This window comes from Neodiprion virginianus, chromosome 7, assembly GCF_021901495.1.
Source record: "Neodiprion virginianus isolate iyNeoVirg1 chromosome 7, iyNeoVirg1.1, whole genome shotgun sequence".
Classification (NCBI taxonomy): domain Eukaryota; kingdom Metazoa; phylum Arthropoda; class Insecta; order Hymenoptera; family Diprionidae; genus Neodiprion; species Neodiprion virginianus.
Window position 1 is genome coordinate 100224 of NC_060883.1, and position 26767 is coordinate 126990.

Consider the following 26767-nt stretch of genomic DNA (forward strand, 5'->3'; position numbering starts at 1 on the left):
CTTGTAGGAGTTTGATTTCCTACTCTTACAGCGTTGAAATACTTCATATCTGAAAATGGAAAATCCAGCAGTTTCACTCCTCGTTAAAACTAATAATCCTGCGCCCACGGTCGATCAAATAAATGCCGACAGAATAACACAGGTAGCATAATTGTATCGTATTTTCATGAATTGTACACATGCTCGTCTTGTTCTTCATACTCTACCTCGTCACTATAACAGAGAACGTAACCGAGGTGAATTTTACATTACATAAATCATGCGCATGTAATGATACATGCCTGTGCGGTAGCGGCGAGGAGGTTATGTTGACCGGTTGTTTTGAATGCAGATATTAATTCATACGATTTCATTGGGCGGTTACAAAATATGCACTTACATATCAAGTATTCACCTGTATACGTTTCCATTTTCCAGTTGGCCAACAAATATTGGGCACCTCACACAACCAACTCACACCTCCAGTTTGATCCAGTAATCATCGAAGATATATACATACAAGAGATATGTGCTTCAAAGTTTTCAATCAGGCGCATAATGATGCTCGAATTCAGCCAATACCTGGAAAATTATCTTTGGCCAAATTATAGTACCGGAGAAACGTCACACAGTCACATGATGTCGATAGTTGTAATGCTGAATGAAAAATTTCGAGAGAGAGTCCAAGTCTGGGAAGCTTTTTCGAAGAATCCTCAACATTTTCCTGGATTTTTTCAGCAAGTTCTGGAAGCTTGCTTGAACGAGAGTACAATGGATTTTGATCTTAAAGAACAGACGGCGCTTATTGTTTTTTTGAATCATTGTTTCAATTCTATGGAAGTAGCGTTAGTGAGAAATGAAGTTAAGAGGTTGGTGTCATTGTCAATGTGGGTATCACTGCAACAGGGCAGACGTGAGTTTGAGTTTAGAAAGTTTCCCAAGTGGAGAAAATATTGGAAAATTATACAAAAGAAAGATAAGCCAGAGATCAGACAGAAGTTGGACTGGGAGCGGAGATTCCTACAGAGATTGATGGTCAAATTTATGACTATCCTGGAAACTGTACCACTCGAGGGTGAGTCTTTCTATGAAAGAGTTTTTATTCAACGGTTGAGGAGATCAGTATCGTATCTCAGAATTTTATTGGGGAACATTGCAATTCTGGAATGTAATTGCGATTATAGGGTAATTGTTTGAAATTTGGATTTGCAACCTTTAATTCTTCAAAGTCCATTTAAAGGTGTAAAATGCTGATTTACTATTCCATGTTTTGTTACATTACCGTTACTGATTTCAATCCAATCTCTTCCTTACGATTGGGATGTTGATGGCATCCTTTTGTTTATTTTTGTTTTTTTACTGTCATTTATAATTACAACAATTTAACTGGAAATATCGTTTCTCAAACCTTGTGCGTGTTTATACCAAGTTGCCTCATAAACCCAATTTGATTGAAATTATTTTGGTCATTTAATGCGCAAGATCTTTTTTAATTACTATATTTCAGCTGATATACTTACATCGTGCCCTTTTTACCACATTTCAGGAGCAATTTTTCCCGACAAGATACATTATTGCGAAAGGTTCTTGGAGTTGGTTATCGACTTGGAAGCTCTTCTGCCTACCAGACGTTTCTTCAACACAGTCATGGATGACAGTCATTTGGTAGTACGGTGTCAACTCTCCAACTTGGTGCAACGCCCAGAGGGAGGTCTTTTCAACCAGGTGAGTAATCTTATTCAATTTCCTTCTGTATTACCGTCAGGATGTCGTGTGTGAAAAAGCAACAACCACGGGCAATAATTTAATTGTAACAATGCTCGCACATGTTACACCTGGTATATGCTTTGCACTTTCTAGAGACAAATGATTTGGTTGGTACGGTATTCCCTAAAAATAATAATCAATACTTGCTTCTTGGATTAGTCGACTACTACACGACACAAGACGTATGTACAAATACACTCTGACTTCGGTTTGCAGATTAAAAAAATTTTATTCATGTCAATTAATAGATTTAGGTATAAAGATTTGAGATCGCTGCACTAAACAAGTGAGAGCCTTAAAGTGCATTAGTGTTCTGTAAATATTATCATTAAATATTCCAAAACAAAGGCACTGTGCAAGGTACAGAGTTACTCTTCAATCGATGAGCTTAATCCTAATACTAATTGAGAAATTCCGTCTACTTAACAATAGATATGCTTCCTCGAAGTTGGAGTCAATTTTTTACAAAACCAGATGACGGGCTAATATATTTTATAATTTGTTTCATCAGTCTCGTGCGACGACTCAAACAGTGAAATGTATAATTAGTTAAGTACTTAGATATGGTGCGATTGCGTCAAAGGATTTGATTATACGATCGGGCTAATTGTAGGAATTGATTGAGATTTATAAAAGTAGTACCCTTGGTGCTGAAATTTGCATCCTTCAAAATGATTGGATAATTTATGTGGATAGTCGGCTGTTACCGACAAAATGTTAAAATCTCTGGATTTGCATCAGTATGGTTGAATGGAAAATACTTGTCAAGTCATGGGAAAAATAGATTCAATTGTGGAATGTAGGTTTCACAAACTCGTTGACAATGAAATTATTAGTCAGCAGTAGGGACTCGGCAATGTGCGACACAGTTATCCCAGATTAATAGCTGTCATTTCTTCACCCCAATCGAGGCCCTGAGCAGTGTCACCTGGGCTGCAACAGTTGCAAGTTTTTCTCAACAAGAAGGTGACTCTTCTTTGACCGAACACGCATACATATAGAATTAGAATGGCTTGTAACAAATTTATGACAATGGAACAGTATTCCAACTCTGATCTCATCCAGGAAAGTAGGGTAAATGACCAGGCAACCCCCATGATAATAAATAGAAATACAAACATTCTGAAACTATACTTCATTTTATGGTGAATTCTGCCGTACGTGTTCATTCGTTTGATGAAATTTGTGGTCGTCGCAACGAACCATACATTAAAAATGACACTAAATGCAACGGGTGTAAAAAGAACTGCTACAGCCAGCCACCCTATGGTTTCCTGGGGGGTGTCCGGCACGTCGACTATCATTGTTTTGTTGGTGTCCAACTTGAAGTGTGAGAAAATCGCCATTGTTCCTATAACTGCGGTTAGGGACCACACATAGAGAGAGTAGTAACAGTACTTTTTTCCATCGGTCGAGCGGAGGAAAATGTTGCGTGATCTAAAAGTCTTCCATATATAGTAGCCCAAACTGCTTAACCAGAAGAACGCCGACATCAGTGACACATACATAACTACATCTGAAAGCAACAGAGTTGTTAAGTACCCTGCCACACCTATGTTTACTCGAACTATTGTAAATACGAAAGCTGGCAGACCAATACTATAGTGGCTAATACTACTAACCATTCAATTTTAATTTAATATTCATATCATACTCAGCGGATAGTACATTACTGCTGAACATACCTGCGACCAAAAAGTTCACATGACTGCCAAACTCGGGGAAAATTCTGACCATTGCCGCGCAATGATTCGCCACAAGGCATAGCATCAGACTTGTTACGATATTTCCAATCAAGTTCTTCAATTGCGGTAAGACAAAGTATACGATCGCAACGACGAGATAGCAGGCAATGGATATGGCTCGAAACGACGGATCTATAACTCGCCGCATGATGACATCTGTATGCATGACGTGTTTCTTTATCGGCAAACACACACGTGCATAGAATGTTGTCATGTTTTCTTTGCGTAATATTGTCTTGTCAGCGCAGTAGGTTCCAAATTCATAGTCGTAGTATCTCTTGTTTTTGGCATTGTTCCGTTCACCTTCCACCAGCTCATCAGCAGTCGAGTCTTTGTCAAGGTTACACTGGGTGCAATGTCGCAGCTTACCAGACGAGAGGATTCTCAGTAAATCCATGTTGGGAGGGTTCGGCACGTCGTATATCTTCCACTGTCTTTCATCATTTTTACACTTTGGTAGTCCAAATTTTAATTCAAATTTTGGCTGGTCTGTTAAACCGTGTCCATCCTCGTCGGTAAATATCGGCTTCCACGGTCCTGCTCCGTGTGTGGCTTCTTCTATCGGTGTACATCGATCATCGACAATCAGTTCGTTGGTTTTGCAGCACTTTCCAATTTTTATGGTAGCGACGCTACCTTCATCCGAGGATGATGCCGAGGATCCTTGATACATGGCGAAGCCAACTGTGATACGAGTTATTATTAGTGTTACATGCATGACCATAATGTGCATTTCATTCAATTATATTGAATTTCAGTATCACGCGAGCCGCGGCTCCCGCTGTCGGCGCGGCTTTTTTATTCTCCTTATATCACTCGGACTTGACAGTTGTACGATTTATCGGTAATTCGTTATACCGGCCCGGATTCCTTACAGAACGTAGAACGATCACCCGTGTCGTATCCGGTTCGGTCACTCATGTCTATTCCCCGAATATGTATCCGAAAATAGCAGTCACATAAATTCGGCCATTTGATCAGATTTCTTTACCTTCGCGTTCTTTTCCACCCTTATTCGAATGTACGAAAACCCTCTGCTTTTTCGCCCACCTCTTGGCCAATAATTCCCACTTGCATGTCTCAACAGAAATGTATATTGCAGAAATGCCAAGACTAGGTTAGGTTACGTTGAGCTAGGCAAGGCCAGGCTCCTTGGGCTAGGCTAGGGTGGGCAAAGCTTGTTCAAGTTAAGTTAGGGTTGAATTAAGGTTGAACCCAGTGCTGCCAGACTCAAATAGCGGAATATACCCGTACCGTTTATAAAATCACCGATTTTACCCGCGCGCAAATTCAAAATACATGTAAACAAACAGCGCAATATAATCGCTGTAATTCGTAGCAAGAAGTAGTTATGAAGTTGATTGTTCGCGAGTTTATCGAGCTGAAAAATTCAAGATTCTGACTGAAATAAACCAATGCGAGCCGAAATTTACGCTGCGTCGCCTGTCGGAAAGCTATGCTTTTGTATTTATTTTTGGATTGTTTTCATCCTCTACAGCAATTAGTGTATCAACACAACTGTCATTCTCACGGACAGTTCAGCAAGTAGTTATCGGGTAATAAACCGACATTTCATGGTCAATTTCGGACGAAAGCTGTATATTTTTGCACATGATATTGAAATTTGCCTTTACAGTTTGAAAAAAATTTGACTACAACCCGAAACTAGATGTAATGAATAATAGTTTATTGCATTCTCTTAAAGATTGCAGATAACGTATATAATTGTAGTAAGTAATTGCCCGGCTATTCACGTATCACCCGCGCCGGCGTAGTTTTATCTCATCGTAAGCGTCGCCACTTCCCTTTTACACTTGTAATTATTCGCATCTGTTACAACTAATATTTAATACATATTTACTGTACAGATAATATAAGATATTTGCATTATGCATTCAGAGTAAGCTCTGTACGCAATTGCGTAAATCTATGGCACCCTATAAAGATTAACGTATATTACGTGTGCACCTAATTTAACAGATATCGAGTCAGTAATTTTTGTCGATTGTCTTCCAGAATAATCGCATACGTTCCGCAGGTGTGTAAAAACATGTGTACATTCTCGATACTGGTCATTTTTGTTGTATGGAAAGGTCGATTGTGATAACTGATCCTTGATCGGCATCACAAATTGAATTACGGTTGCGCACACACACACACGCGCGCGCGCGACACGACGCGGAGTGAACCGATCAAGTACGTTACAAACAGCCCCAAGAGAAGCTAGAGAATGTTGACAACCGTGCAAGGACAGTGGGTCGTTCCCAATTACCTTTAAGACGCGATCTACTCCGTACGATATGAATAGGCAGGTAATTAAGCGAATCTATCATACCTAATTACGCGAATTGGTACATCGGTGTGTATGTGTGTGTGTGTGCGCGGGCGCGTCGTTGGGACGTTTGTAAGAATGTACGACGTCGTCACGGTAGGTACACTCTGGGTCACGATTCTCGCAGTAACGGCTAACCCGTATGCGAGAGCTCCTGCTCCTGCTCGTCGTCCTCGAGAATCACTTCGGATTCCTCGTCCTCGCCGGCGGCCCATCTCTTTGGAAAGTTAATGCCGAACGGTTTCTTTTTTGCCAGTAGTTTTCGTACGCGTTTACGGGACGCGATCAGCAATAGAAATATTATAAAGCCTTGCAGAGTGTTGATAACATCCGTCACGAGCCTGGAATTTCATGTGTTAAATACACTATGCGATTCGTAATTGTTTCAATACTTATATTATTATTATTATGTATCCGTGTCTTATATTATCAAAGTGTTCATCTTGTATTATTATATTTTTCGAAATCTATACGTGGAGCTAATAACAGTTGTTGAGCTCACCAGTATTGCGACCATTCCGATCCGGTTGTAGACGATAGAGCTTCGAAGATCCAAGTAATACCCATCACCCACGCCAGTTTCAAGTAAAGCTTACATTTGAATTTCATCACGTCGAGCCTTGTTCCGCCCAAGCTCCTGTACTTGTGCCATAGCTGGTAGCATGTCAGGGAGAAGTAAACGATGTTGAGTGTCATTAGGAAGGCGACCGGGCCGTACATATAGACCCATCTTTCGTATCTTCCTGGAAATTGTTCAATTAATGTTGGGTGGTCGATTGTCACGGGGATCGTGTTGTTGTTGTTGTTGTTGTTGTTGTTGTTGTAGTAGTAGTATCGGTGGTAATTTGATAACTCGCGATGCGATTGATCCGGGAAAATGGAACCGGTATTTTTAAACCCACCTGCGAACCAGCAGCTGCTTCTACCGAAACCGGGATCCAACACAATTCCGTCGGTATGATGACCGACGATCGTGGTTGTAAGAAAAATGCTTGGTGCGCCCCAGCCGATAATGGTGTACATCCAGAAAAATATCTCATCCTTGATCACCGTCCTTGTGAACCTGTGGCCGCAATGTATAATTACGTTTGTATCTTTGTATTATTATACAGGTACGTCGCCATACTCGCCAAAAATTCAGCAATCGACACTGCATACAATTAATTATGCGTCATAATCCCGTATTTTCATGGATATGCGTACGACGGTATGCGGGCGTTGTCGTCGTCATAAGATTCATCGGATCCTGGGCGAGGGCGTGACGCGCGTTCGTAACCCACTACACATGCGAATCTGCGTATTTTGGCACATCTGTGCTGGTGATGAAAAACAATTGTGTCCTTGGGCCTGATATTAAACGAACGATTATACCCGACGGACGTAGATGCCTGCTCCGCGTAATACGCCGATTATGTTTCCCGCATACGAATAATCCGGCATTTAAAAATACAGCTGTGTCCGGTCGTCAATTATATTCGGTAGCCCCGATAAATTTTGACGCTTGCTCTCGTTTCAAAACAGCAATGAACAAAGAACGGCGCCAACGAGAAACATGTACATACATGCAAGTATCCGAGACAAGGCCCCGCTCGTCGCACCTCTTGCCGCTTGCCTCTTTACGTATGTAAATACATTCATGCATACATGCATACATACATACATACATACATACATACATACATACATTTGCGCACGCGGAAATATATGTATATACTACTAGCCTTGATCAAGCCAGCTTCTCGGAGCGGTATTTATTGTATTCGCGAATCGTAAATGTAATTACGTCTCGCCGTCTCTGCGTAGCCAAACAGTTTTTCATGTTAAATTTGCGCAGCGCAGCGAGAGGTCGAAAGGATGCTGCTGTCAATGCGCAGCCCGTACACGCCACTTTTAGGTACACAGGGTACACAAGGTTCATTCGGCAACTAAATTGATCATTGTTTATGCGTTCAACTGTTTCCCCGAGTTTCGAGGATATGCGAAAAACCAGTTTCAAAAGTGCTTGCATCAATGTTGTGCGTATAGCCTCGCAGAGAAACTTGTCGCACTGTAGAGAGAAAACAAAGCAACGTGTGCGTTATCGTTTAATTATACCATACAGACGTAGGCCTGTGGCAACGCCAAAAGTTGGAGTGAAGGAATCACATGCGGCCAATGTCTGGGCTCTTTTTAAGCATTTGATTGGTCGCTGGTCGATGGCTGAGCGATGTATCACCGTCAAGTGAACCCACTACTGCCCGTAACATTGTGGATTCTAGTCCTATATATAGGATCATTGATTTCGGTGTATACGACAATAATTATTTACGAATCAGTGCAATATATTTTACCGGAATTTATTAAGTTTATACCTATGTAAGAGTTTATAACTGCGAGGAACTGAAAAACCTCGAAGATTGTTTCATAAGTAGATCAAATGTTACAACGTGAGGTCAAGTTCTTGTAATGAAACGCGTTAACATTAATAAGCAATTGATATAGTGAACAAAGGAAAGAAACAGTTGTTTGATAAGATAAATATAACAGGAAAATTATATTCTTCATACTTTTTTTTTTTTTTTACATCCATTCTCGAAAAAGAAATTTCAAGCCAGGGACGCTTAATATGAGAGTTATGCTTCTGGTTTGAAAGAAACGGATGTTGGCCGCGTACGCTTCCGTCTCTTTTTACGGACCGAGCGATTTTCGGCCCGAATCCGCAGTCCGTGCTCCTATATGACTATGAGTTATACGCTGATGGTTGAATTCTCAACTTGAGCGCGATATGCGGCAACAATTGTGGGAAAATCTGGCGGTAAGAGGATGATCGCGGAACGTAGTTTTCTTTCCTGCACTGTGTATCCTCTCGTACTTCGAAAAATACCCGATAAATCAGGCGGTACATTAAAATGGGACACCCGGTATATAGAACAACCATTAGCCGCGCGGACAATGGCCATTTTAAGCAATGCCGGGCCAATGAAACTTGCAAGAAAACCATCAACCTATCAGCCACAGGCATAGCGTAACGTTTAAGGAATTCCGTCGTCGCGGCAGTCCGGTCCCTGAATCCGGGGATGATTTTTTCATGATCCCGTACGCTATTCCAGATCTTCGACGCCCGAATTATATCTCACTGATCTCGCTTGTTTCACAAATAAGCCTATAAATCAATAGACTATGAAGCATCCTGTGGTATGGATACTTGAAAATAAGAACTTACCAGGCCGATCTCCAAAAGTTGAACGCTACCAAATTCAACCAGAAAAAGGCAGCCATGAAGCAATAATACATGGTGAACGCTGAAACGAACAAACACGTATCGTTGTAACATTTAATACATTGTAATATTATAAATGGCGAGTGCAGCATATAATATAATGAAACTAATTATGCCGCAACTCTGATTATTATTATCACGTAACTCGGCTTCATTAGTTCGTTCTAAGATTAAACGTCATCACGTAATCTGATGCTTATTCCTTGTGACTTTGGCCGTGCCTCTTGCTTAACGGACTGCCCGAATGTCACATTGCTTAGGATTCACCGCCGTGAATTTACTTTTGGATTTTTTGTTCGTGTGATCTACATATGGACATAAAAACGTGGATACACACGTACCCGTCTACATATTTTACTAACCATAAAATGCATCTATCTAATACCATACTTGTTACTCTCAACTGGTAATAAATGATACATGATACAATTATGATACACTTTTGCCCTCTGCTACACTTATCCATATCTTACGAGTTCGAGAGCCGTCCGCTATCTCTCATATTTAGAAGTATCGCACCAGCACGCATCGATGTGGAAATTTTCCGCGGACTTTTATTTTGCTGTAACGCGATCTTCGTTCGTACCGCATGCTGATATGTAGGGTACATACGTGTAATACAGGATTACTTGTGGATTATTTCCGTTTAATGCCAATTTTTTTAACTGAGCCGATCAAAACTCATCTTCATCTCTACTCGTATAAAACTCAACGTCTCTCTGTCCGTCTGTTCGTATGTTCGCTTATAACTCGAGAACTACCGAATCGATTATGATGCGAATTGTTCTGTCGATGGCCGCACCGTGCAGCCGGGTTTTAGGCTCGAGACCTAAAGTTATCAAGTTTAGATCGACAGTTTTGGAGGTATAAAGATATTTGTAAGCCAAGTCAGAAGGGAATCGCACAGTTATGCGAACGCGGACCAAACTCGTACAGATAGAGGAGCGTTAAGCGGAAGAATTTCCAAGGTCTCGGCGAGCTCTGCAAAAGAGTCCGAGATAGCATACGGCCATGTTTTTACAGTTTTGACACAAGAAGCATTTGAAAATATTCGCGAACGGAGCTGTAACGGGCTGCTAACAGCAAACATGGACGTTCCAATTTCTGTTCGGCTATTTGCGTACGTACGGAGCAAGGTTATCCATGGAGTCACAAAGGTCCACCGAGTCAGAGGTCACATTATAGTAGATAGCGACCAAAGTTGAAAATTAGTATTTTACTGTGCCTCCAGCTAAATCTTGATGATAGACTTGAAGTTTTTGTAAAAGACCAGTCCAAGACGGTGAACCCGAAGGACGGGTATTGAAATATTTAGCTATCCGCTCGCCTATAATTCATTGGATATCACCGGGTAAATGCAGCCGCGAATTTGCATGGACACGTGTAGTTTACTATTTCTCAAAAATAAATACGATACGCGTTGGCTTCCGTAGTTGTCCGAAATTGTCTTGCCAAAAATATGGGACGACGTATGATGCTGCATGCAGTAACATGTTGCTTTGTGTGTTTATTTATTTGAACCTTAGAAAAATTTAATCTAAAATATTCTTATCCGCGGTTAGAGTGAGATTAGAGAAGCGACAGAATGTATCCGACTCACCGGTCCATCTGCACAAAGTGTCGTCATCAGCGGCATAATCGGGATGAAGCTGTAGAACCCCCAGTAGGATGTACGCCCCAAGTAGCGAGGACATGGCGCACATGAGGATTTTACCCTGTAGGTCACGTAGCTCTGGCAGGACCGCGTACACAATAAGGGTGACAAGGAGGAAGAACGCGGACAAGGTGCATAGCGTTCCGAATACCAAGGACCGCGTCACGGACACTTTTTCCACCGGTTCGAAACAAACCACAGCTATGGATGCATTATCCATGCCCGGCTGAGACGCCAGGCAAAATCTGAAAATATTATTCGTAAACGAAATCCAAAACGGCTTGAACATTTATGAAAAGTCGAATATCGTGGTACATAAATAGTATATGGTGTAAATATGCATTTACAGTTGGAGAGAGAGAGATAGAGAGGGCGGGGGGATTGAAGACGATTCGCCTCGAATACCTCGAAAGACCCACTTAAAGAGATCCCCCCAAGGTACGCGCACGTACCTCACGCTGATTTAAGAAGAAGAGAAGCTGACGATAATCACTTACCGATGCATCGGAGTAGTTGACAAACCGTCATCGTAAAGAAGTTTTTCCTCGATTATTTCGAATCTTTCATTAATCGGGTCAGCTAGCGAATCCAACTTGAACATCCCCAACGTACAATTCATAGGCAACAACGAACCATCGGAACAATTCGATGCGTTCAGCCATGTCGTGTTTTCGGGACAGCAGTAGTTCACCGATCGGCATGAATTTGCGTGCAGGAGGAGAATCGCAATTACTGAAGCATGGTAATATTATCGTCGGGTTATGAATCACAGACAGCTGTTGACAGTAAATGATTTCTAGTACGCATGTATCATATGTACGGGTGGGTATAACAGGGTCGAAGGGGGCTTACGAGAACTGAATCTAACCCGATAATATGAGTTTTCCTTCCTGCAAACTCATCCCGCAGCTCTACGTTGTATTGTTCCGTTCGTTTTAACTACCATACCTATGCAGACACTGACCCCCATGCCTCCACTCCGCATGTAAGGGTACAACTAAGCAAGTGGATTCTGTCCGATTCAAGGCCACCGGACACCACGAGACGTATCTTATTCAACCTGCCTTGTAACAGGCGACATACGGGTGGAATTCAAGAAGTTACCCCTCCCCACGTGCACATGACATGAATACATGTGCGATAAGATACGATATGTACAGGATTCGAATTTTATTATTACATTGCATCTTGCAATTGGATCAGGAAAGACGTAAGTCTTTCGGATCCCGTTGTCCGTATACCGCGTATAGGTATGGCGGTATATGTGTATGACTACGAGAGTAGCCGGTGCGTATATAAATAATTTGCATATTGCGGTTAGTCGACTTGTGCCGGCTGCTGTTTACCTTTGGTTAACCACATCTCGAACGTTACCCTCTCGATAACTGCAGCACTATCACTTGGCAGAGTTGAGTCCGTCTTATACGCGTATACCGCGTCCTGCTACTTTTCGTCGGGACGCGCCTTCTCGATGCTACGCGCGGTATTTTTACAATTATTGTCCAATTCTACGTTTACTTAAATTGGACGCGAGCACTCTCACTTCCAACACACGTGCATTTATCGATAATTCATGTGCTCATAGCACGCGCAAGCATCCTTTATATACCTAGGTAGATACGAATATACGCATAGATTTGCCTCGGTTCCCTGAACGATGCGTATGACGCGTGTTTACTCGGTGGCGAACATGATCGACTGACGAGCATTCGTGTTTATCTCTCACTAGATTCTTTTTTCACCCAATACTCCATTAATTATATAGACTCTGAAACTGCCCACGTTCTTCCGTTGATATTTTCATATCAAACTTTCGAGCAACACGTGCGGGTATATTGCGGGGGAATTTGAACAATTCTCAGAGCAACTTCCAGACATCAAAAATCATATTTCACCATAATTATGATATCTGCATATAGACAATGCGCGTGCAGAATTTTGAGTGTTTCGCAAGCGACAGATCTCAGCATTACCTTCGTTTAGAAGACATTCACTTATTAAACGTTTGCTAACAATTCCTCGAACTGACCTCCCTAGTCAGGCTTATCGCAAGGTTATCAGTGGTAGAAAAATTAGGTAAGAAGTTTTTTCCAATCGTAAGAATTCCAATTTCCTATTTTGGGCGGGCAAAGAGCGCGTTTGGAAACCGAATAAGAGGTAGCGTGAATGTTTCGATGATTTGTGGAACGAATCTTGAAATGTATAGTTTTGTTGAAAAAAATTTGACACTCTTACCCAAAGATACTGGCCAATGTTAAATGTATGATTTGCAATATTCAGAATACAAAAAAATCCTTGAATAAATATATTTTTTTCACAAACTGAATATATTTTCGGAAAAATTGTACTTCTTCACCGCGTGTCCTCATATTTAAGTGAAAATCGAAGGTTGCAAGGTCGCCAGATGGTCGAATTGGTACGTAATGACCCTATATACCTCGTTGTCGCATCACAATACCTGCACCTCCCGTATAACGCAGCGCATACGTTACTCGAGGCATAAGTCAGAAGCGGTAGACCTGCTTTTGCAACTGGTAGATTATTCCCCGAGAGTTCGCAGTTTCGTCGTTTCGAAGATCCGCGGTTCTACAAACAGTCCGTACCGGATCGGCCGTTCGTACAGGCATAACCGGTGCGGTATGGCACACCTCTCCCCGACCAATTATATCTTTGAACTGTGATCGGCCTTCGTACCTTATTACACCTGTATTATTAACGACAACTTGTTGTACGGGCGTACAGCGACCGCACAGCTATTATGTATCGTTGTAGAACTATAATGTTATTATATGTCGGACGAAGCTGTTCGCCCTGCGTTATAGATTGGTATGATCATAGAGTAAGTATATTATATTATAATTGATGTATACCGACGGGCACACCACCTATCGCGAAGAGATCGAAACTCTTACTGGTTTATTATTTTGTATACTCTTCTCGTCGCGGCTCATCCAGCTCAGATGGGCGAGAGACCCGGGCTTGGAATCCGATTGCAGCGAAGGACGGAGTGTGCGGGGCCGGGAGGGAGACCACTCGACGAGGTGGGGTTGATAAGGTTCTCCTGATCCGCGACTCCGGCGTCCGAGTTACAGAGCTCGGAATAACAGAAACTTGAGCTTCGATGACCCGCGTGTGGGATTTAACATCACTTTCAAAATTAACTTCCCACCGCATGCTGTCGTCGTAATACCACCGCCTACCTGTATAATTGCAATGCATCCATTATAGTATAACAAATTTACGGTTTACGGATCAGCCTGTGCATAAGCCTGCTCCGCCAAAGTGCGTAGATCCGGATCGCATGGCCTGTGGCGCATGAATTTTGGTTCCGCCGATGGGGCTTGTTGTCAAATAGGCGTGGTACTTAATTTTATGGAATACACTATGGCGCCAAAAACTGGATTTCGAATTAATATTTTCTTTCGGAAGTGAAAACATCTGTGACGAAAATTTCTAATCCCTGTGTTTTTACAACGTTTTTTCGGCAAATTTTAATTCAGCGTAATCTTGCGTACGTATTTCTCTTCGCCGCTAAAAATAGTTGAAAATATTCCCTGAATTTCCTCGGTCAGATTACGGATTTTTCACCAAATGAAAGTCGAATATAAGAAACGTGTATAGGGTACGGAAAAGTCAGCTTGGGGCAACGACGGGTAGAACTTGGCCCTCTTATTCGTCATTTCACGATGACAATCTGAAAGGTAATCTAATCTCGAGTGAAAAAAAACGACAACACCTGACTATGAGTCGATATACCTACCGCGGTAGGCCGGCGTCAAATCGGACCTCCTTCGTTATTTCGAATCCATCGAATTGATGATATATACCTCGCTCTCTTTCTCTCTCTCTCTCTCTCTCTCTCTCTCTCTCTCTCTATATATATATATATATATATATATATATATATTTCAATTCATATTATATATATACATCTCTATATATGATATGAATTACACAACTAAATGAGCGGTATGAATAGAAATTAAATTATATATTGTTATATATATATATATATATATATATATATATATATATATATATTTAAAATATATGTAAAATTGGTTGAACTTATATTTCTATTTATACCGCTCATTTAGTTGTATAATTCATATCGCTTCATATCGGTCGTGTATGGCGTGTATGATGTATTGTAGGTAATTGATATCATGCATGCGGCATACTTCTAGCCTTGCGGGTATGGTATGTAATCCCACGTATGAGTTTATCGAATTTGCTGTAACATTGGATTTATTCTTTGGTTTCAGCTTTTGGAGATGCTCAAGTTTTATGCAAGATTCGAGATAAGTGAAGAAACCGGCGATCCCCTCACTGACCATGATATGACGCAGTTGCATTATACAAAAATCACCTCACTGCAGGTAAAAATCAAATTAATTCCAAAATGTTAAATCTTGTTACAGACCGGTGCTGTATAATTACCACTCACCTTCTACGTGTAATGCAAGTACTCTAATTATACGACGGTCGACATTGGTGTGTTCTCTGTAGAAATCGAGGGACCACGAACGTGTTACTTTGTTGTAACTCAACAGAATTTTTTCTCATTGCATGAATGCGATAAAATTAATTTAGTCAGGTATAGAATGTTAATTAATTGTTGGATTTTCTGTAAAATTGGTTAAAAATATTGGCGTAGCCTCAGGGCATTAACGTCGACACGTTACAACAAGCTGTACATTTCTAACAGTGCCGATTGCTATTATTTCAGAAAGCTGCCTTCGCCAAGTTTCCTGATCTGCGGAGCTTTGCACTTGCAAATGTAGCCAGTGTTGATACCAGAGAGGCACTCTATAGACACTTTGGCACCTTGAGGTATGACATGATAGGGTGAAACCGCCAATTAATCGGCATTCATACAAATTTATTTCAGCATACTTATGCCGATCCACCGTGGGTTATATCTGGTTCAAGATATTATGCAGTTCGTTCATTGGCGCTCTTACCCTGTTAGTTATGGTCCGTTTATGCGGATTTCGCTAATATCACAAAATGTATGAATATACATAGGTTTACGCGGTCCTTTACTTTTACTTCCCATTCTTTCATTCATTTATTGATGTCCTAACGTCACTATTCTCGTCATTTTTACCGCCATTTCCTTTATAATTATTTGATTATTTTTACACAGTCAGGAGAAGCTGAGATCGATTGCCACATACCTGAACCTTGTCCCGCCGGAAGAGCGAGAGGTTGATGAAAATTGGTATCGATTGGATCTGGGCTTTCTTCGGGAATTACTGGTAAGCTTGAAAAGTGATAAATAATTGAGCAGATCGTAATCGATATTGTGTGACGTGAATGTTGGCAGATTTCGAGGCACGAGCGTCGAGCATCGCAACTTGAAGAATTGAACGAGATGCCGCTATACCCGACGGAGGAGGTTGTCTGGAACGAAAGTATCGTGCCCACAGAATATTTCTCCGGTGAAGGCTGCCTGGCATTGCCGAAACTGAATCTTCAGTTTCTCACGCTTCACGACTACTTGCTGAGGAATTTCAATCTCTTCAGGCTCGAATCAACGTGTACGTATGGGGCTTTCCACGTGAAATCGGACAAGATTTCAAAGTAGAATTTTCGATTTGCTATATTCGTTTTCTTATTTCAATTTACCTATTCCAAGGACGAATCCTGATTTTTTCCCAAGTTTTTCAACTCAATTTGTTCCTCGGTTGCGAAATTTCAAAAAATTTCCTGCTTCACCTTTTCAAATGCATGTGACTAGAGAACGAAAAGAGATATTGTCGAAATTTAAAACACCTGGTGTTTGACTTGAATTTATGAATTTATTTTTCGTTTGACTTGAATCACAGATTCATCAAAAAATATCTAAAGATTTGATTTCATTAAAATCAGCGACTTATTTGAACTATGATAAAAAATTTGTTCTTCGAAATGACAGTCATGTTTTATTTTCCCATAAAAAATATCCTGACAAGTTTTGGTTTTTTCATGAATTTGAAGCCTAGTATCGGCCCATAATGATATGTGGCTTAAAATAATGAAAAGATTAACAGTTTTCTGGATATTTTACACAAAAAAATAAAACGCGACCATCGTGTAAGAAGTGAATTTTATTTGTTAATTGAAGTACGTTGGTGATTTTTTTTCTTTGAAGAGACAAAATTTCTCTGATTTTTCTCGTAAATCTGTTATTCAAAACGTGAACAACGTATTCGAATTTTGTCAATATCTCTTTTCGTTCTCAGTTATGTCCATTTGAAAAGTTAAAAGTGAAAACTTTTGTTGCAAATTTGTCACTAAAGTACAAATTGAAATAAAAAATTTGAAAAAAAATCATGATTGCTACTTTAAATTGATGTGTTGAAATAAAGGGGAAAAAATTATGTAAATAAAAAATTGAACTTTGAATCCTGGCCGATTTCACGTGGAAAGCCCCGTATACATGCGTCACATGCTGGATTTCAATTTTTCGATTTTAAATGTACTACGATTTGTAGTTGCATATAACGTATAATTAATTATTTCAGATGAAATCAGGCAAGATATCGAGGACTCGGTCAGCAGGCTCAGTCCATGGTGAGTGCATTACTAATTACATTGCATGCATGATTCAATTGTGATAGGTGTGCAATTTTTTTGTCATACGATGGCGTCAACAAAACTTAGCGGGCCGATGTCATGACGAATAATTAATTTCAGCTGAGACGAAGTTTTTTGAATTCGATCCATTGCTTTTCCTTAATGTTGGAACGATTATTCTACGTGCGATTAGTTCTTGTATTGTTGCACTCCACTTATTTCACGTGTGTACAACGTATTGTACAGGCGTGCGGAGGATGGCGGCGTGTATTACGGTGGATGGGCCAGAATGGCACAGCCGATAACTCAGTTTGCAGTTGTTGAGGTTGCTAAGCCGAATATCGGGGAGAATAGGCCGTCGCGCGTAAGAGCCGACGTCACTGTCAATCTGAGCGTGAGAAAGGAAATCAAGGCAGAGTGGGAAAACCTGAGGAAACACGACGTTTGCTTTTTAATATCAATCAAACCTCCTAATACCATCGGTGAGTGATTTTGATATATTGCTGTCCGGACGAGTATGCATGCGTATGTTGTAACGCTAGCATAGAAACGCCCGGCCGCAAATATGTTTATAATTTACGTAATACTCATATGAACGAACGTGCAGCCTCGGAATGCTCGCACGGACCAGATACCGGTATAAACATCTGCGATTTACCATAGAGACGCCTTCCAGGAACGAAATACAGTCACAAACTGCCGTTTGTACCCCAGGTTGGTTTGACAACCGTACGGGGGTGCGAGATTGAGGGCATGCTAGATTCGAATGGTCGGGTGATCGAGGATGGTCCTGAACCAAGGCCTGTACTCCCCGGCGAGAATCGCACTTACCGTGTTTGGCTGGACTCTAATCAATACCGCATTGATATGGATAACGCGAGCCATGGCAGAGAGGATGTGTATGAAGGTTTCAACATAATCATGAGGCGGAAGCCGAAGGAGAATAACTTCAAAGCTGTCCTAGAGACGATCAGGGAATTGATGAACACCGAGTGTGTTGTACCCGATTGGCTTCACAATATAATATTAGGATACGGGGATCCCGGAGCCGCCCAATACGCAAGGTAAGAAACAAAATCTAAAAAATACTTGTACAGTATATTGCACGCTATATTTGTGATATTATTTTCGTTTTTCTCTCCGTTTGTAGAATGCCCGATGAGATCGCAGTAATGGATTTTAACGACACGTTTCTAGACATAGATCATCTCCGAGCAAGTTTTCCGGGGTATGAAATTAAAGTTGAAATCACCGAAGAAGAGAAATTAGTTCGGCCGTTTCGACTAACGTTTGAGGAAGTCTTATGCAAGCAGAACAACCAATCGGATAGAAAAGTGATCATGGTCGAACCACACGTACCGCCAAGTCGCGGCCCCTACAAGGCCAATGAGCCCAAGAGGTGAGGCATTAATGAATACTCACGGAGGTATTTTCATTGCAACGGTTCGCAATATTTCTGTCATTTTCTTTTGCTATTCTCAGAAACCAAATACCGTTCACACCAACGCAAGTAGAGGCGATCCGCGCAGGAATGCAGCCAGGGCTGACGTTAGTCGTCGGTCCGCCGGGGACCGGAAAGACGGACGTTGCCGTGCAAATTATATCGAATTTATACCACAACTTTCCCAATCAAAGGACATTAATAGTCACACATTCCAATCAGGCATTGAATCAGTTGTTTGAAAAAATCATGGCCTTAGACATAGATGAGAGGCATCTGCTCCGTTTAGGTCACGGCGAGGAGGCGCTTGAAACCGAAAAAGACTTCAGCCGATACGGTAGGGTCAACTACGTTCTGGCAAAACGTCTGGATCTTCTCATGGAAGTTCAAAGGCTTCAGGAGTCTCTTAATGTAAAAGGAGACGTTGCGTACACGTGCGAAACTGCTGGACACTTCTTTATGTACCAGATACTTACTAGGTGGGAGCGCTTCAACGGAAGAATCAAGCAAAGATCGGGAAGCAATCCCTCGCCTAACATGGTTTCACAAGAGTTTCCATTCCACAAGTTCTTTGACAATGCACCACAGCCTCTCTTCAAGGAAAAATCTTACAGCGAGGATATGGAAATTGCCCAGGGTTGTTTCAGGTAAATTATTTTCATTCATTTCCCCACTCTTCCATGGTGGTCAAATTACGAGTGTATTGCTGTTACGTTACTTCGCTATATTGGACCCTAGCATTCTCATCCGTCACTGACAATTTATTGCGCTAATATGACTGCAATTTTTAAGTAAAAATTTTCTCAATAATACGGCGTTGTGCTTTTGAGGGGATAATACGGTCTTGTAAATTTAATTTACAGACATTTTTCTGTAACATTCTTATAAATAATGTACGATATTTAGACCAGGTGTATTATGTTTTAAATTAATATCTATCACCAATAAGGTTGCAGATGTGACTTCCAATCTTTTGTCGTGGATTTGAAAACGACATTTGTATTCACACGTGCATATTGCGGCTTCTCCAAGTTATTGAAATTTATAGAAAAATGATGCAAATCGATGCAATCACTGTAACAGTTTATTGGATTCTGGCAGATATGTGGAGAGGATGTTCGCTCAACTTGAGGAATTCCGTGCGTTCGAATTGCTCAGATCAGGGCTGGACCGTTCAAAGTATTTACTCGTGAAAGAAGCGAAGGTAATCGCAATGACTTGTACGCACGCAGCGCTCAAGCGACGGGAACTTGTCGACATGGGATTTAAATACGACAACATCCTTATGGAAGAGTCCGCCCAGATATTGGAAATCGAGACTTTCATACCACTGCTGCTTCAAAACCCCCAAGATGGTTACAATCGTTTGAAGCGTTGGATTATGATCGGCGACCACCACCAGTTGCCCCCTGTCATTAAAAACATGGCCTTCCAAAAATATTCAAATATGGAGCAGTCTTTATTTGCAAGGTTCGTCAGGCTTGGTGTTCCTACCGTCGATCTTGACGGCCAAGGTCGCGCCAGACCAAGTATATGCAATCTCTACAACTGGCGGTACAAAAAGCTGGGTAATCTGTGTCACGTCGAGCGTAGTCCTGAATATCTTATTGCCAACGCTGGGTTCTTATTCGACTTTCAACTCATTAACGTTGAAGACTTCAACGGCGTTGGCGAGAGCGAACCGAGCGCTTATTTCTATCAGAATCTTGCCGAAGCTGAGTACTGCGTTGCAGTATTCATGTACATGCGCCTTTTAGGATACCCAGCTGACAAAATCAGCATACTAACCACCTACAATGGACAGAAGCATTTAATACGCGACGTAATAAACATCAGGTGTGCTAACAACCCGTTGATAGGACGACCAAACAAAGTGACGACTGTTGACAAGTATCAGGGTCAACAGAACGACTACATACTGTTGTCGTTGGTGAAAACACGAGCAGTTGGTCACTTGAGGGATGTCAGGCGGCTGGTAGTGGCAATGTCGCGAGCTCGGCTTGGTTTATACGTCTTTGCCAGGGTCGCCTTATTTAAAAACTGCTTCGAACTTACACCCGCGTTCGACCAGCTAATGCAGCGACCCCTTAAATTACACATTCTTCCTAGCGAAATGTATCCAGCACAAAGACTCAATGAAAGCTTGGCAGCATCAGTTAACCTTTTGCCCGAGGCTGTCGTCATCGAAGACATGCCCCACATGGCAAAATTCGTCTATGATTACTATATGGACAAAGTTAGCACCATGAAAGCACAGACACACGTAAGTTAAACAGTATTTTTTAAAAACAACTACTTAAGAACATGGAAAGCAGAGGAAATTCAAAAAAATATCACCCAAACGCTTTGTTCTCTTTTATATTTTTTAACGCTTGTCTTGATTTAATATCCATGCAGGGTGCAAAACAATGGCAAGAACCTGGTACAACGGGCCGCATCGCTAGCCCCACACATCACATCTCTGCACATCCTGGTGCCGATGATGACACTGATGACGAAGATGAACAAGCTCGAATTCAGTTAAGCGATGACTGCGCTGATGAAATGAAACTATCGGGAGATGTAGAAAAGCCGAAGCCAATTCAAAATTTGCTTGAGGAATCAACGGACGATCATTCGAGCGCTTCTCACGAGAAATGACGGACGAGACAATCTGATTCTACGTTTTCTTTTTCTTTTTTGATGGAACAAGTAATGTGCTGCTTGGATCGAAAAATTTTACCAATTTTTTATTAATCATGACCCTTGATTTACACCAGCTGTAATATTTCATTCTTTCGATTTAGTAAGGATGTACTCCGAAACACATGATCCTTTGGCGAAAGTTAGAAATTCCAGATCTAACCGAAAGAACATGATCCCTGAGATTTGTATGCAGGTTCACCACAGTAAACGATTAATAATCAACTGCAATAACGACCACATGTATACCATCGTTACTTTACACGCTTTTCTGTATTATAAAATCTTTTGTAAATTACTCCGTATACTTACAAAACATTAAATTGCATTTAAACACAGATTTACAGAATGCCCCCTACGCGTGTTTGAAACGCTGTACAGACCTCTTTTATCGACCAAAACCAATTGCATGAATTCCCATGTTGCCGCAATCTACGATTTGAAAGTATGTACCTAAGAGCTGAAATGAATTAATTTTTGCCCTAAGCATTACGAAAGTTATGTGTGAGTAATAAAGTGATGAGAAAAACCCGGTGAAAACGATGACTAACATTTGACATGCGCCAAATTGGAGGCAATCGTTATAGCACGGCATGATTAAATCATACATATGAGTTGCACGCTCTATCCAGCAAGTATTGGGGCATGCACTAGGACACACAGCATCAATATCACAATGATTCGATTCATCGATCCCTGTTTTCAAGCAACCTCCTCCGTTCAGATATTCTTCGCATACCAGAAGCAGTTTGACGCTAACATTTCTGCGATTCCATTAATTGTGAATAGAAGAGGTTTATATTGATCAAACTTGATGCGTTGCCCTGAAACGCATGAAACTGATCAAAAAGAGCGCAGTACCAACGGCAGACAAACATTACGATGGTAAACTTTCGTTTTCAGGCTGTGACTTTTGATCCGTTGCTCGCAGCGTATTGGGACTGGGCCCAATCGATTTCTCTCGCAAAATTACGTCGAAATAGTGCATGAAAGAATTTATTCCAACACTTTTCAAAATCGCGAAAATTTTCGCCAAAAATGCAAAGGGGTTAGCCTTACTTTTTCTTCATTTTTGCAGCCGAAAAACTTTGGTCTCAGATTCGATCTAAATGACCCCTGCCTGACTAATTGGACCCCCAGGAACTCAGAAAACGCAGCGGAAACAGCGTGGGATCAACAGGAGAGAAAATACGAAGGAAAAAGCACCTGCTGAAAAATGTCGGAAACACTGGTTCTCGTTTTTTGGCTGTAACTTATGATGCGTCGATCGCAGCGTATTGGGACTGCGCCCAATCGATTTCTCTCGCAAAATTACGTCGTAATAGTGCATGAAAGAATTTATTCCAACACTTTTCAAAATCGCGAAAATTTTCGCCAAAAATGCAAAGGGGTTAGCCTTACTTTTTCTTCATTTTTGCAGCCGAAAAATTTTGGTCTCAGATTCGATCTAAATGACCCCTGCCTGACTAATTGGACCCCCAGGAACTCAGAAAACGCAGCGGAAACAGCGTGGGATCAACAGGAGAGAAAATACGAAGGAAAAAGCACCGGCTGAAAAGTGTCGAAAACACTGGTTCTCGTTTTTTGGCTGTAACTTATGATGCGTCGATCGCAGCGTATTGGGACTGCGCCCAATCGATTTCTCTCGCAAAATTACGTCGAAATAGTGCATGAAAGAATTTATTCCAACACTTTTCAAAATCGCGAAAATCTTCGCCAAAAATGCAAAGGGGTTAGCCTTACTTTTTCTTCATTTTTGCAGCCGAAAAACTTTGGTCTCAGATTCGATCTAAATGACCCCTGCCTGACTAATTGGACCCCCAGGAACTCAGAAAACGCAGCGGAAACAGCGTGGGATCAACAGGAGAGAAAATACGAAGGAAAAAGCACCTGCTGAAAAATGTCGAAAACACTGGTTCTCGTTTTTTGGCTGTAACTTATGATGCGTCAATCGCAGCGTATTGGGACTGCGCCCAATCGATTTCTCTCGCAAAATTACGTCGAAATAGTGCATGAAAGAATTTATTCCAACACTTTTCAAAATCGCGAAAATTTTCGCCAAAAATGCAAAGGGGTTAGCCTTACTTTTTCTTCATTTTTGCAGCCGAAAAATTTTGGTCTCAGATTCGATCTAAATGACCCTTTCCTGACTAATTGGACCCCCAGGAACACAGAAAACACACCAAAAAGAGCGTCGGACCAACAGCAGAGAATTTGAGAAGAATATGCGCAGGAATCTAATTATTTATTCGTTCATCCTAATACATCTTACATTAAATAGTAACAATACAATATCATACACTTCGTTCTCCGTATGGAGCCGTTGCATTTGTACCCAGGCCGGAGCCTGAACTCTACTTACTTAAATACTACAAGAATAACTTTCTCATATAAAATTTTTCATATTTTGCCTAAGGTTACATACATTGCGCTAATTTTTCCTTATATAATAGTCACATTTTTTGTGTGATGTGTAATGATTTTTTTGCATTTCTTTTTATCTTTAACACTAATGTGAATATTACCAAGCAAATAGAAGCACTATACACTGACATCAGAACACTTGTACCACAATTTATACGTATTGAATAAATTGCAACTGAAACTTTAAACCTGAGTATGTGATTCAGTTTTTTTCTCCCCTTCAAAATGTCGGATCAAATTTTTGTTTGCGTATTCAGACTGTGCGCAATCGATTACTCCCAAAAAATTAAGTCGATGTAATGAATTGAAGTGTTGATCATAAGTTTTCTTAACCAAGCAGGCATGACTCACAGCGTCGACATCACATGCAGTCAATCAGTCAATTAATGTGTCCCTGTGTTTAGAAGAGCTCCTCGGTTCTCCTGCGCTCCTGATACTAGGAGTAATTTTCGCTGAAATTTCTCAGATTTATTTAGTCCAAGTGGAAGTAGCCTAATTATAGGCAACCAAACTCAATTGTTTGTCCAAGTGGAAGTAGCCTAATTATAGGCAACCGAATTTACATGTATGCAACCCGGTCTTGCAGCCGTGAAGGCGTCAACCTTCGATCGACCTCCTCGGCTCAGATGTTCTCCTAATACCAGGAGTAATTTTTCGCTGAAATTTCCCCGATCCGCTTACGATTAGTTTTCAACGGAAGTAGTACGTAGGCAAGCGATCACATGCCCTCTGAAGAAAGCATGCATGCCTTTAGTCACACAGCGTCGACATCACATGCAGTCAATCAATCAATCAATGTGTCCCTGTTTTTAGAAGAGCTCCTCAGTTCTCCTGCGCTCCTGATACCAGGAGTAATTTTTGCTGGAATTTCTCCGATTTGCTTAGTTCTAATAAGAACTGGCGGGAAAATTAGCGGTCACATGCCCTCTCAATCAAGCAGGCATGCATTCAGTCACACAGCGTCGACATCACATGCAGTCAATCAATGTGTCCCTGTGTTTAGAAGAGCTCCTCGGTTTTTCTACGCTCCGGATACTCGAAGCATGCATGCCTTCAGTCATACAGCGTCTACATCACATGCAGTTAATCAATCAATCAATGTGTCCCTGTTTTTAGAAGAGCTCCTCGGTTCTCCTGCGCTCCTGATACCAGGAGTAATTTTTGCTGAAATTTCTCCGATTTGCTCAGTTCTAATAAAAAGTGGCACGAAAATTAGCGATCTCAAGCCCTCTCATGTAAGCATGCATGCCTTTAGTCACACAGCGTCGACATCCCATGCAGTCAATCAATGTGTCCCTGTGTTTAGAAGAGCTCCTCGGTTTTTCTACGCTCCGGATACTCGAAGCATGCATGCCTTCAGTCATACAGCGTCTACATCACATGCAGTTAATCAATCAATCAATGTGTCCCTGTTTTTAGAAGAGCTCCTCGGTTCTCCTGCGCTCCTGATACCAGGAGTAATTTTTGCTGAAATTTCTCCGATTTGCTCAGTTCTAATAAAAAGTGGCACGAAAATTAGCGATCTCAAGCCCTCTCATGTAAGCATGCATGCCTTTAGTCACACAGCGTCGACATCCCATGCAGTCAATCAATGTATCCCTGTTTTTAGAAGAGCTCCTCGGTACTCCTGCGCTCCTGATACCAGGAGTAATTTTCGCTGAAATTTCTCCGATTTGCTTAATTCTTATAAGAAGTGGCACGAAAATTAGCGATCTCATGCCCTCTCATGCAAGCATGCATGCCTTCAGTCACACAGCGTCGACATCACATGCAGTCAATCGATCAATCAGTGTATCCCTGTTTTGGAAGAGCTCCTCGGTTCTTCTGCGCTCCTGATACCAGGAGTAATTTTAGCTGAAATATCTCCGATTTGCTTAGTTCTAATAAGAACTGGCGGGAAAATTAGCGGTCACATGCCCTCTCAATCAAGCAGGCATGCCTTCAGTCACACAGCGTCGACATCACATGCAGTCAATCAATGTGTCCCTGTTTTTAGAAGAGCTCCTCGGTTCTCCTGCGCTCCTGATACCAGGAGTAATTTTTGCTGAAATTTCTCCGATTTGCTCAGTTCTAATAAAAAGTGGCACGAAAATTAGCGATCTCAAGCCCTCTCATGTAAGCATGCATGCCTTTAGTCACACAGCGTCGACATCCCATGCAGTCAATCAATGTATCCCTGTTTTTGAAAGAGCTCCTCGGTACTCCTGCGCTCCTGATACCAGGAGTAATTTTCGCTGAAATTTCTCCGATTTGCATAATTCTTATAAGAAGTGGCACGAAAATTAGCGATCTCATGCCCTCTCATGCAAGCATGCATGCCTTCAGTCACACAGCGTCGACGTCACATGCAGTCAATCGATCAATCAGTGTATCCCTGTTTTGGAAGAGCTCCTCGGTTCTTCTGCGCTCCTGATACCAGGAGTAATTTTAGCTGAAATATCTCCGATTTGCTTAGTTCTAATAAGAACTGGCGGGAAAATTAGCGGTCACATGCCCTCTCAATCAAGCAGGCATGCCTTCAGTCACACAGCGTCGACATCACATGCAGTCAATCAATGTGTCCCTGTGTTTAGAAGAGCTCCTCGGTACTCCTGTGCTCCTGATACCAGGAGTAATTTTTGCTGAAATTTCTCCGATTTGCTTAATTCTAATAGGAAGTTGGACGAAATTTTAAGATCGCATGCCCTCTCATGTAAGCATGCATGCCTTCACTCACACAGCGTCGACATCACATGCAGTCCATCAATGTGTCCCTGTGTTTAGAAGAGCTCCTCGGTTCTCCTGCGCTCCTGATACCAGGAGTAATTTTCGCTGAAATTTCTCCGATTTGCTTAATTCTTATAAGAAGTGGCACGAAAATTAGCGATCTCATGCCCTCTCATGCAAGCATGCATGCCTTCAGTCACACAGCGTCGACATCACA

At 41.5% G+C, this 26767-nt stretch overlaps 3 protein-coding genes across 6 annotated transcripts; 1 reads left to right on the top strand and 2 right to left on the bottom strand.

Annotated features, from left to right (window-relative positions):
• On the top strand, positions 1 to 24116 carry LOC124309183 (RNA helicase aquarius). Of its 3 annotated transcripts, XM_046772551.1 has the most exons (15): positions 1 to 142; positions 418 to 1054; positions 1526 to 1704; positions 15002 to 15115; positions 15466 to 15569; positions 15886 to 15997; positions 16066 to 16279; positions 17246 to 17294; positions 17544 to 17779; positions 17974 to 18361; positions 18448 to 18696; positions 18780 to 19385; positions 19840 to 21001; positions 21136 to 22305; positions 23525 to 24116. In XM_046772551.1, the coding sequence occupies exons 1-14, from the start codon at positions 56 to 58 to the stop codon at positions 21376 to 21378; spliced, it is 4380 nt and encodes a 1459-aa protein (XP_046628507.1). In that variant the 5' UTR covers positions 1 to 55; the 3' UTR covers positions 21379 to 22305; positions 23525 to 24116. The 3 variants fall into 3 exon arrangements, with proteins under 3 accessions (XP_046628507.1, XP_046628509.1, XP_046628508.1); XM_046772553.1 differs by lacking the exons at positions 1 to 142; positions 418 to 1054; positions 1526 to 1704 and adding an exon at positions 14417 to 14437; XM_046772552.1 differs by lacking the exons at positions 1 to 142; positions 418 to 1054; positions 1526 to 1704 and adding an exon at positions 14892 to 14936.
• LOC124309189 (probable G-protein coupled receptor Mth-like 5) lies at positions 1956 to 4929 on the bottom strand. The gene is made up of 2 exons (XM_046772565.1): positions 3432 to 4929; positions 1956 to 3262 (listed from the first exon to the last, which is right to left on the bottom strand). The coding sequence occupies exons 1-2, from the start codon at positions 4222 to 4224 to the stop codon at positions 2616 to 2618; spliced, it is 1440 nt and encodes a 479-aa protein (XP_046628521.1). The 5' UTR covers positions 4225 to 4929; the 3' UTR covers positions 1956 to 2615.
• On the bottom strand, positions 5158 to 12576 carry LOC124309190 (G-protein coupled receptor Mth2-like). 2 transcript variants are annotated; one of them, XM_046772568.1, is made up of 7 exons: positions 12083 to 12576; positions 11234 to 11468; positions 10683 to 10981; positions 9026 to 9104; positions 6726 to 6886; positions 6326 to 6566; positions 5158 to 6164 (listed from the first exon to the last, which is right to left on the bottom strand). In XM_046772568.1, exons 1-7 carry the CDS (start codon positions 12096 to 12098, stop codon positions 5957 to 5959), a joined length of 1239 nt encoding a protein of 412 aa, XP_046628524.1. In that variant the 5' UTR covers positions 12099 to 12576; the 3' UTR covers positions 5158 to 5956. The 2 variants fall into 2 exon arrangements, with proteins under 2 accessions (XP_046628524.1, XP_046628522.1); XM_046772566.1 differs by lacking the exon at positions 12083 to 12576 and adding an exon at positions 11605 to 11653.
• Positions 24117 to 26767: the final 2651 nt, after the last annotated feature.

Excerpts from the sequence above, each read along its gene's own strand:
- LOC124309183 (XM_046772551.1), top strand. The coding sequence starts at position 56 with ATGGAAAATCCAGCAGTTTCACTCCTCGTTAAAACTAATAATCCTGCG. Across the intron at positions 15,116-15,465 it reads CAAAAATCACCTCACTGCAG|AAAGCTGCCTTCGCCAAGTT; the intron begins GTAAAAATCAAA and ends CTATTATTTCAG. Across the intron at positions 18,362-18,447 it reads GGAGCCGCCCAATACGCAAG|AATGCCCGATGAGATCGCAG; the intron begins GTAAGAAACAAA and ends CTCCGTTTGTAG.
- LOC124309189 (XM_046772565.1), bottom strand. The coding sequence starts at position 4,224 with ATGCACATTATGGTCATGCATGTAACACTAATAATAACTCGTATCACA. Across the intron at positions 3,263-3,431 it reads TGTGAACTTTTTGGTCGCAG|ATGTAGTTATGTATGTGTCA; the intron begins GTATGTTCAGCA and ends TGTTGCTTTCAG.
- LOC124309190 (XM_046772566.1), bottom strand. The coding sequence starts at position 11,638 with ATGAGTTTGCAGGAAGGAAAACTCATATTATCGG. Across the intron at positions 11,469-11,604 it reads AGGAAAACTCATATTATCGG|TAATTGCGATTCTCCTCCTG; the intron begins GTTAGATTCAGT and ends ACCATGCTTCAG. Across the intron at positions 6,887-9,025 it reads AACTTTTGGAGATCGGCCTG|GTTCACAAGGACGGTGATCA; the intron begins GTAAGTTCTTAT and ends TTGCGGCCACAG.